General features: G+C 30.8%; 1 protein-coding gene across 2 annotated transcripts; it reads left to right on the forward strand.

Annotated features, from left to right (window-relative positions):
* The first annotated feature begins 1,417 nt into the window (after positions 1 to 1,417).
* LOC114174008 lies at positions 1,418 to 5,395 on the forward strand. Of its 2 annotated transcripts, none has more exons than XM_028058729.1 (8): positions 1,418 to 1,575; positions 1,718 to 2,032; positions 2,715 to 2,786; positions 3,745 to 3,812; positions 3,957 to 4,113; positions 4,621 to 4,704; positions 4,806 to 4,895; positions 5,034 to 5,395. In XM_028058729.1, exons 2-8 carry the CDS (start codon positions 1,745 to 1,747, stop codon positions 5,151 to 5,153), a joined length of 879 nt encoding a protein of 292 aa, XP_027914530.1. In that variant the 5' UTR covers positions 1,418 to 1,575; positions 1,718 to 1,744; the 3' UTR covers positions 5,154 to 5,395. The 2 variants fall into 2 exon arrangements, with proteins under 2 accessions (XP_027914530.1, XP_027914531.1); XM_028058730.1 differs by having other exon boundaries at positions 1,419 to 1,575; positions 5,037 to 5,395.
* Positions 5,396 to 11,396: the final 6,001 nt, after the last annotated feature.

The raw sequence follows: 11,396 nt of genomic DNA on the forward strand, positions 1-11,396 counted from the left end.
TATTGTCTTTGGAGACACAAATTATTCTTCTTACCTCAATCTTTATCTTACGTCGCCTAAATTTCAATTACTCTTCAAATACGTATTTCATTATTATTTAGGAAAACAACATATCATAATATATTTAAACTTTCTTCAAATATTCTTAATTAAAAATATATATATCTATTCATCTTCTTTGATTCTAATGTAATTATATTTCTCATGTTTTTAAATATTTAAAACTTAATTATTTTATTTATGTATAATGTTAACATAAATAGTTACGAAGTTTAATGTGATGTCTGTATTTATATATCTATTTAAATAAAAATATATGTATTATTGTTTTTCATGTTCGATGTATAATTTATAATTTAAATGAAAAAATTGTTAAAGAAACCATATATAGTAGACATTTGCATGAAAAAAGAAAAAAACTTACGTGTGATTATTAAAAGGTACTCATAATAGCCATATGTGTAATCACTTTTATAACATTAATAGTTTATTTTCATTGTTATTTTTTATATTGTTGTAAAATAAGGTAATAAATAATTTTGTGATTTAAAATATAAATTTTAATATATAATTAAAACAAGTTAATTTAAGTATTGTTATTAAAGTATTGTCCCTTTAAAGTTTAAAGTTTCGTCAATCACATGTTTATTCTTAAAATAAATCTCGAAGATTAGAAGAAAATTTAAACTTTCTTTTGATCTTAAAACTTAACCACATTGAAATATTAACTATACTAAAAAGGTAAAAATTGATTATTTTTTAATATTTCATTCATCTTTATTGATTATTTTCCTATTTAATTATTTATATTAAAAAAATTCACATATTTTATCATGACATCTTTTAATTTATATAATAACAAATTAATACCAAACAATATATTTTTTTTTAAAAAGAGTTTCATTAATTTTCTTATACTATCATTCAATATAAACATCATATTGTATGATTAAATTTACTAATTTTGATATTGACTATTTTGAAAAGAAAAAAATAAACTTATTGGCAATTAATTAACTTTTGACGGGGCATATTTATTACGGTTTTTTATCTGTAGTTTTATCTATTTTAAAGAAATCAAATAACACTTGAAAATAAATTATGTATTAAAGTAATGTTTTTACACTCTTTTATTTATAAATAAATTGTAAGGAATAAAAAATTGAGTTACTTGATTCTTCAAAGTCACATTTATCTGATATTTCCGTCAAAGACAGTAACTGTGAAAATAACGACACAATAAAAAAGATTAGGTAACAACGGAGCAAACGAAACGGTCGTTTAGCGACAAGGCATAAGACGCGTCAATGACGAAAATGACCCTTTGCACGTGTCTCGATAACGTTGAATTTCTCAAGCGTGGCACTGCCATAACACAGTATCTTCCTTAGTCCCTACTTTCCTTTATCCATTTTTCAAGCAAACTTTTCAAACCCAAAAATTAATATAAAAGAAAAGATAAAATACAAAAAACAAGAAGAACAAAACGCGCAACAACGCAACATAAATATAAACACAACACAAAAACGCAGTTTAATTGTATTTCTCTCTCTTTCTCGCAATTTCCATTTTCCGGTAAGATTTTCTCTCGTTTTTTCGTGAAACCTCGAGATCTGCTCTGCCTCGTGTGATTCCACGATTTCCCCTAATTTTTTCTATTGCGTTTGTGTTGTTCGTTCTGAAATTGCGTTTCTTTTCTTTGCTTTTGTTTCGTTAGGGTTTTGATTTGGGTTTCGTTTTTCCAATGAGCGATCACTTGGTGCTGTTCGTTGACCGTCTCGCGCGCCCTGTCCCCGTTGACCCGGTGGCGCAGCCGGCTCAGCTTCCCTCCGAGCCCTCTCCGCCTCCGGCTGCCGCGGATGCCACCATAGCCGTCGCTGAGAGTTCCGGCACCGCTCCGGCAGAGGATCGCGTCGGGGAGGGGGGTGATGAGGAGGAGCCGCTGATCCAGATGGCGGAGTGCCGCATCTGCCAGGAGGAGGACGGCGTTTCCAATTTGGAAACGCCCTGCGCCTGTAGCGGCAGTCTTAAGGTATCGATTTGTGTCTTTGAGAATTTTCTTTTTTTTTTCTTTTGAATTTTAGGTTGGTGTTGTGGGAAAAGAAAAGTTAGAAAGAAAAGTTTAATTTTATTTTTGTTAGTTATAATTATTTCTGCGCTTTGGATTTAGAAATTATGTTGTAGGTTAAATGATCGTTCAATGTGGAAAACTGTTTTCAAGGTGTGATATTTATTAGTTGATTTTTGTGTTGATGGTGGTTAATGAGTAGATGTTTGCTTAAATTTGGGTAGAAGATTTTTAGTTTTGTGACTCTGTTGTGTGTATGCACTGTTTTCTGTTTCTAGATGCTGCCCTGGTCCAAACATGTTCATGAGATTTTCAAAATTTGAAGGCAAAGTCGAAGCAAAACTCTGTTTACAAATTGGTCCAAAACTCTGTCATTTTTGAACATTTGTTGGTCCAAAACTCTGTCATTTTCTCATGTGAGTTTTTAGATTAGGTCCATGTTTTATTGACAATGACAGCTAATTATTCACATGAGAAAATGCTTTGTATTCTTTATTTTCTGGTGAATGCATTAATATTGACAGCTTTTATAGAGGAATGAGAAAGAAGGGTGGAGGGATATTGTTATGTGTCAGGTTCATTTTCATTTTCCACCTCTCATTCAGTATTCTTAATTCTTGAACTGTTGGCTTTTTGCTTTGTGCAGTATGCTCACAGAAAGTGTGTCCAGCATTGGTGTGATGAGAAAGGAGACATTACTTGTGAGATATGTCATCAGGTATGATGATGGGGAATGATAGGAAAGCTTATTTTAAGTGTCTAGCTTTATTTGTTGGACCTAGAACGGGAGGCAGTGGCTCCCCATAAAGTTTTTCTGTATTTTCTTCATTTGATGTTAAGAATTCTCTCATAAAAGATTATTTTTCTGCCTATGAGGGTGCAGTGACAGTTTGAAGAAGTATCTGTGTGTTTGATTAACTTACTCTGCCCTTAATTGAAAATAAGTTACATCTGGAATTTCACTGAGACATTGGATATGTTCCTGTTTAAGATCTTGCTCTGTGCTAATAGCCAGAATCCATAAGAAAATAGTTACTCCTCCTATAACCTTAACTGTTGTTTTTACTCTGTTCTGCTTGTAACACCCTCTGCTTACATATCCTCCATGAACTGAAATCTAGTCATCTCATGCCCACTGATTCGAGAACAATCACTTCCAACTGTATTTCTAACTACTGACTTCTCTCCTTTATGACACTCCCATCCCTTTTTCTCTTAAATAAACAAGCCATTGGGGTGGCCTTCCTGCAACAACAATAAGTGTAACATGCATGGATTTAAAAAAGATCTGTGTATTTAATTTCTTGATTCAAAACCATTTTATATTCTTACACTTTTATGAAAGGTTGAACTAGCTGTACATTACAAACATGGGCGTATTGCTTAGCAATTCAAGATATTTTGGAGCTTTAGCTGCCTGTTCGAGGATGCATTTGTACAGTACACCTTGTTCCATAACTTCCCTGCTTTTGGAGGGAAGGGAAAACATTATTCATGTCTAGAATATATAATTTTGTATTTTTAGATTATAATAGTGTTCTGATTACTTATTTTAATTTCACCTTTTGGATTGAACCAAATGGTGGCTTTCCTCTGTCTTATTGGAATCCTTGCAATTATATTTTGTGCTTAATTTGATGGGAGTTATTTCCTCCTTTTCTGCATGTAACACTCAGCCTTATCAACCTGGGTATACTGCACCACCACCTCGTCCAAACCCTGAAGAAACTACCATTGATATAGGGTAAGCTGAAATTTTCATTTTCTAAATAACAGTTTTCCATTACATATGTGTATTGTTATCTTTGTAAGTTGCATGGTGGCCATCATGCTTTATTTGTAAAATTTTGAAGCTCATCTCCTTAACACGTTGTCAATATTCTTGCAGAGGTGGCTGGACAATATCTGGCACACCTTTAGACTTGCGTGATCCTCGGCTCTTGGCAATTGCAGAGGCAGAACGTCAATTCTTGGATGCTGAATATGATGAGTATGCTGCTTCCAATGCCAGTGGGGCTGCATTTTGCCGCTCAGCTGCTTTAATTGTAAGGCACTAACCCTGTGTTCCTTTCTACCAGATATAATTGTGCCATCGTAATGGATAACACAATAGGATATGGGGACGGGGAGTGATTGGTCAAGCACTTTTTGGATCTTCAAAACTTGAGTTAAAATTTAGGTTAAAGCTGTTTGAAAATTTGATTCATTTTTAAGTATTAAAAGTTGCTTTTAATTAAGTTTCGTCTTGTGGCTTGATCTTAACAAGTGGAAGCGATAATAGAGAAGTTCCTAAAATTAATTTCTGTGAAAGTCTTGTTTTCTTCATTAAAAAAGGTCTTTTTGATTTTCTAGAGCTTTTTATTGTGTTTATAATAGCTGTTATTTAGGAAGGGTGAAGCCCAAAATAAGCTGGACCAAACGTTGCCATAAAATGATGAAGCTTCGTTTCATCTAGTGCTGCTATATACTTGCCGTGCATTTGTTATTCTTTATAATGTGAACAAGCTAGTAGGTGGACATGATTTAAAGCCTAACTCTTTTTTTTGGATCAGTTAATGGCTCTTCTACTTTTGCGGCATGCACTCTCTGTCTCGGATGGTGATTCTTCTGACGATGATCCATCCAATTTTTTCTCTGTAAGTGACTTAGTTTCTTAAGTTGTTCATATTTCCCATTTTGTGTTGATTTCAAATGTCCCATCTGGAGCCAAACCTAACTAGCTTACAATTCTCTTCAGCTTTTCTTGCTTCGAGCTGCTGGATTTTTATTACCTTGCTACATCATGGCCTGGGCAATCAGTATTCTGCAGCGTCGACGACAAAGACAAGTCAGTTTTCATTATTTTCAGAATAGTAATGCTATATATGGTTTTTCATTTTGGGCTGCATCCAATGTTCGTGTTCATGTGCATCTGGGAAACTGCAAGTGTATGTCATTTCTTACATTTTTGTATTATATTGTGAAGCAGGAGGCTGCAGCACTAGCGGCAACCCAAGTTGCTTTTGTTCTTCAATCTGGGCAGCGTAGAGGTCTACAGTTCGCAATAGCACCAGGACCAGCCACAGTGCACCAGGAACAAGTGTAATTTTTATGCTTCTATGTATAAATATTCACAATGTTTGTTGAAATGCAGTGCGTTTTTACCTTTGATTATCTCAGCTTTAATGTATGTACATGTACATACTCGGGGGATGGTAAAACGATATTCAAGAATCCATTGGTATCAATTCAATTCATCTATCTATGAATGTAACCTAATCATTCAGCTACTATATAGTATCACATTTATATGGAAAATGACGATTAATGGAGCATATTTGTTTGGCCTGTGTTTGGAAAACGATGAGAATCAATTCTTCCTTCCAAAAACATATCTGACCAATAAAATTAAAGTTGGTCTGTTTTGTTTTAGTTATGTGGAATCGGTTTTTATACAATTGAAGCATGATGAATACTTATTGGATTAACTGTTTATATTCTGAAATATGCTTTTTTGTTATTTAACTCTTTTTTCTTTACTTTTATTTTGATTCTGATAGTTGGTTTTAATATTAATCTTTAAAAAATATTTGTTTTTCTCTTCTGAAAAGTATTTAACTTTTTCTTTTAATTCTATTGAATATTTTCAAAGGGGCTTATCCAAAAGGAACATATATTAGAGGCAAATAAATAAATTTAAATCTTAAACCAATGGTTTAAGAATCAGTTTTAGAGAAAAAATAGAATACAATTATATTTTAGAGAAAATTACATTGAAATCTTATGCATACTTGTACGGTTCTCGATAGAAATAATTTTGAATATATGTTCAGTCTTGAAAATTTTCCGTGATAATATATAGTTTACGAGATGATTTTCCATAGATATATAGTTTAATAGTGCTACGATTTACGATTACTTAATTAGATGATTTCTTTTACAAATCCTATTAGTTAGGTTAGGTGTAGCCTTTTATAAAGAAAATATTGAACAAAAACTTGATCTATTTTTCTTGGTAACTTCAAATATATCTAATACTTGTAACAAGAAGATTGATCGTCCTGAACAAACATTTTAATCAGTTATTTTGATACGTAAATGTATGTTTATCTTTGTCCACCTTGTCTATTTGTGGAAATATTAAAAATATTTTCATAAAACACTTAATCATAATTTTAATTGTTTTATCAATATTTTTTTCAAAATAATTCCAAGGTTAGAAAACTATTGTGTAATAATGAATACACATGAGGTGGGGTACCTTGATATACTTGTTCTCTCCTGTTTATTAACCAATATAAATATATTTGTTTAACATATTTGTCAAAGGCTATTAAATTGCTTATTTTTATTTGAAACATATAACAACCTATACAAATATTTTTATTAATATAAAATTAGTTCCAACAAATGTAATTGAATTATACACCACAGGCACAAATCCTGAAAACGAAATAAATATATGAAGTAGAAATATGATTATAATGTAATATTTGTGTTAAATATTATATATATTTTTTTATGCTTAAGTAGCTTTAAAACTCGTATGTTAATTGGTATCTCTATATATTTTTTTATAGCAGAGTTCATTAGTTTATGCTACCTAATCTTAAATTTTAAAAGTATGATTTGTGGTATGTGTTTGTTTTACAAATAAAAAAAAAAATGAATATTACTATAGGAGTGAACAGAGTATTAGAATTGATACTGACAAATCACAATTAATCGAAAAATCATCTCAACCATAAAGAATATTATACATTTTTGTTATAAGTAATCTCTAGTTAGTATTAGAACTGGTGTTTAGTTCTGTAAATTTTTGTTAATGTCATCCATCACTTTTTAAGCACATGCACGCAGGTACACACACATTTTTTAAATTATTAAAAAGCAATAAATTAACCACTTTAATAATTAAATAATTCCAATTGTAACAGCAGTTAGATAATAAAATTGAAATTAACAATTTATATTAAAATATAATATATATTTTTTCCTTTTCTTTTTCATATATGTTGTTTATTAATTTTTATATACTGTTTGAAATAAAACATCCAAAAAACTTAAATTTAAAAATTTATTTAACATGACATGCAAGTAAAACAATTTTTTTAAATAAATATGTACAGGTTTCTGGTGATATTTTCCAACCTATATGAAGATGAGAATATGTTTTATTTTTATATCTATCTCTTCTAAACCAATCCATGAACCTACCCTGTCCTTATCAAAAGGGAAATGAAGATAACCAAACTTAAATATTTGTAATTCTAATCCGATGAACTAAATCAACGGTTTACTTATTAAAAAAGTATAAATTAAAATTAAAGTATATTTTCAACTTTAAACAATATCATACAATATGTTTGTAATCATAAATTTTTCATTATTAGCATATAGTCATTAAAAATATAAATGTTGAAAAATATGACAATTCATGCTAAGATGAGTTAAACTTAAAATGTTAATATATTAAAGTTAATTTTGAATTGAATAAAAAGTTATTTCAACAACACATGATTTTATAGTTTTTAGTAAATTTTAGTTAGTGTTTTGCTAAAAGTATTTTCTTATTGAGATATACATTAAGAGTTAATGTTAGAAATCATAACAGAGGCACATTGATCGTATTTTTAAATGTATTTTTTTCTTACTATTTTCTATTTACAAACCACTGTTTTAAGAATGTTGGTTGAAATTATGTAAAACTTACTTTATTTTCTGTCCTAATTTTTAAAGGTCTACCCTAATTAATTGAGCTTAAGCTGACTTATAAGGTGTCCAAGACTTTAAACTGTTTTAACCATCCTATTCTTTACACTTTTTAGAAATCAGCTTCCCTCACTCTCTCTGAACTGCAGAGTAGTAGAGGCCACCACAAGTGCAAGCATCCAATGAATCCGACTAATTATATGTATCTGGATAATCGTGTCTTGAGTCTTAGTGTATTGCTTGTCAGTCATTATATGTTTGGTGTATTTATGTATGCTTGACTTTTTAAATTGTATGTTCAATTGCATGATAAAAACCCTTTTTTACTCTAGCTTACCCTTTCTGCTTGTTTGTATGTTCTATGTGTGGTTTTCTCCTTTCGCGATGATCATCAATTTATTGATGTGAGCAGATGCGAGAACTCCTCGTGGTCATTAGGGTGATGGAGATTTTGCTGCTTAGCTCGTCTTGGGTTGGGTCCCGACTTTCCGAGTTTTCTTTTAGGGTTGTAGCCTATGTATTACCTTGCTCTTGGAGCATTTATTTTGTATACTGTTAAACTTCTTTTTCGTATTGTTATTGGCCTCGTGGTGTGCCTTAGTTTCTTTCCTAATTTATTCTAGATAACTGTAAGGAGTGACATTATACTCCATGACTTTGCTCTTTCTGTGTGATATTTCATTTAATTAAGCGTTTTTATTAAATGGGACGTTACACATTACCTAATACCAAAGGAGATTGTGTTACAGGAAATATGTTAGTACTTTTCTACAATTAAAGATTACTCCTTCCTAACCTAAATATAAACAACACAAAATAGGCTAATTAAAAAAAATAATTTCTTTTAATTAATTTGTTAATCATACTAAAAGAATATATGTTTTTCAAAATATTTCTTCATTAATTTTGAGAAGAATATTAGAATCTCAATCTAATTTTTGAAATAACAAAGAAATTGAGAAAAATAAAAGGGTTAAGTATGATTTTCATTTTTTTACTTCCATGCAAAATTGAAAATCGTTTATATTTTCAAAATGATGGAAACATTTTCTATTTTAAACGTCAATAAATTTGTGATGAGTTGGCAAACGGTAGAAATAACGTGATCTATATTTTATTTCACAGGTATTATTATCTACTGAATTAAAAAACATGTGCTTTTAATTTGTTTCTTTATATTTAGGTTTTAAAAAACATGATGTGTTTTAAATTTGTTTTCTTTAAACTTATTATTTAGGTTTTAAAAAACATGTTTTTAATTTGTTTTTGTTAAAGTAAAGTAGTAAAACTTTGACATTGGTAGAAGAAGAAATTACGAAGGTCATCTACGACTATGAGGATGGTATGCGACTACAAGGTTGGTGTGCATATTTGACTTTATCTTCTCTTCTATTGTGAAGAAAGCAACCGTTAGTGCGAGGGTGGTGTGCCACTGCGAGTGCAAGTGTGACAGTGGAGACAACAATACCTAGGGTTTTCGTTTGCGACATTAAAGTATATTTTTTTATGATTCTTTGATTTTTAGGAGGACAAATTTGATGATTAATTAATTTAGTCGCAAACTATTAGTGAAAAACGACAAGTATACCAATCGTACGTAGCAAGTAAAAAATATCATTCTTTTCATAAGAACTTGTGCAAACATGATAATTCTCACAATTAATAACTCAACCGGACAACAAAGTTCACAAAAACACTAATAAACTCTTTTTTGTATTTTATCAAATAATTGGTGCACAACATAAATTTAAGATATAATATATACAATTATCAAGACTATATTTCATTAACTTCATTTTCATGAATTCACAAACATCTCAATTCCAAATTCAAGTCAAAATCAACTCACAAGATTATTCAAATTGTATTCTTAGTAACTTTAAGCATATGATAAGTCATCAAAGTCCAATCCCTTGGATCATCAACAAACAACCACGCATTAAGTTTAAAAGTCTTAAGATTACTAATGAATCATGTTCTATCCTTAGATACAAACTCCATTATGTATTCAATTTCATAGTTCTAGGTTCAAAAGACATTTTTAAACCCCTCAAGAACCAACAATCAAGTCATGGATGATCAAGCCACAACATGCATTAAGCATAGAAATCAAATATTAACATTGAGATGGAAAAACATATGTATTAGCATCACAAAATACAGAAGATTTAGTTTATTTCATCTGATCTCAACAAATAGGGTTAGTTCTCCATGATGGAGAACTTAGGGTTTACAAATTGAAGGGATAAGAAAGAAATTGAAACCAAAAAGATATACACGCCCTTCCCAAGGTTCTTTGCCTCTACTACATGCTCCAATCACGCTTCCTCTTCACATTTCCATCTCCAATACATGTATCATCTTCCTCCTCAACCCAAAAGGGGTAAAATCACCAGGATGAAGATTAAAGCCCAAGGAGGGAGAGCTTCCTAACACCCCAAACAATCTCCAAGGGCCTCTCCCAGTCACTCTAGGTGAAGAATGAAGTGTAGGAGGAGAGAATACCCTAATACCTCAAGGAAAACATGAATAAATACCCAATTTTGACATGTTAGCGACGCCACCGCTCAACCCCCTTTTTCAACTGTTCAACACCAATTATTTCACATTAGTTGGCGCTCAACGCTACTTTTCCACCGCTCAACACTTCCTGTGCAGGGACTGGTGATTCCCCACCCAACAAATGTGGCACTCAACCCCAAACACTTTGACATCACTCTGTATTAAAGCACTGGACGTGATCCAAGTGCGTTCGACATGGGTATTTGCTTCAAAGTGATTTTTTTCTTGGCCAAAACATGCTTTCTTGAGTTCTTGCTTATTATCCTCCACTAGAATTGCTCCCTATTCATTTATTTCAAACACTTAAACAAAGAGATTATAGGAAAAACAAAAACGAAACAACTAAAATAGAGAACAATACAAAACACACTAAACTTAAGGATAAAACAAGATAAAAACTAGGAAAGAGTTGATTTATTCATGACAACAAACACATAAAAATAGGTAAAAATAAATATTATCACATATGAATGAAATTGTTTGAAACCAATTGTAATTTGGGGTTCTTTGTTTGAATTAGTTTTTTAAATTTTAGGAAATGAGGGAAATGAGGTTCTCTATAACAATTCACCATATGGGTCAATTTGTGAGGGCCAAGAAGTTGCGTTACATTGGTGGGAAGAAACATAAGATACCCAATGTTGACCTGATATGTGGTTGTATTTTGAAGTTGTAAGTATCCTAACACTACAAGAAAATGTCTTATTAGTAACCAATTTTAGTAACTAAAGGTTGTTAGTCACTATAGTGATCAATTTAGATACCAATTTACAAAATTAAAATTTATTGGTTACTAAAATAGTCACTAATGTAAATAAAAAACTATAATTGGTCATTAAATTTATAACTAATTAATTAGAGAGCAATTTAGTAACTAAGTTATTTTGGTAGCCAAAACTTAGGTAACTAATTTTTAGTGACCAATTTTCTTTGGTAGCCAAAACTATGGTAGCTAATTTTAAAAACTAATTTAGTGACCAATTATAATTTTTTATTCATAATAGTAACTATTTTAGTAACCAATGATTTTTTTACTTTGAAACTTTTATCTAAATTAGTAATTATAGTAACTAAC

Source organism: Vigna unguiculata, chromosome 2 (assembly GCF_004118075.2).
Source record: "Vigna unguiculata cultivar IT97K-499-35 chromosome 2, ASM411807v1, whole genome shotgun sequence".
Lineage (NCBI taxonomy): Eukaryota > Viridiplantae > Streptophyta > Magnoliopsida > Fabales > Fabaceae > Vigna > Vigna unguiculata.

Coding starts and splice junctions, on each gene's coding strand:
- LOC114174008 (XM_028058729.1), top strand. CDS start 1,745: ATGAGCGATCACTTGGTGCTGTTCGTTGACCGTCTCGCGCGCCCTGTC. Junction 2,033..2,714: donor CCTGTAGCGGCAGTCTTAAG/GTATCGATTTGT, acceptor TGCTTTGTGCAG/TATGCTCACAGAAAGTGTGT. Junction 4,114..4,620: donor GCCGCTCAGCTGCTTTAATT/GTAAGGCACTAA, acceptor TTTTTGGATCAG/TTAATGGCTCTTCTACTTTT.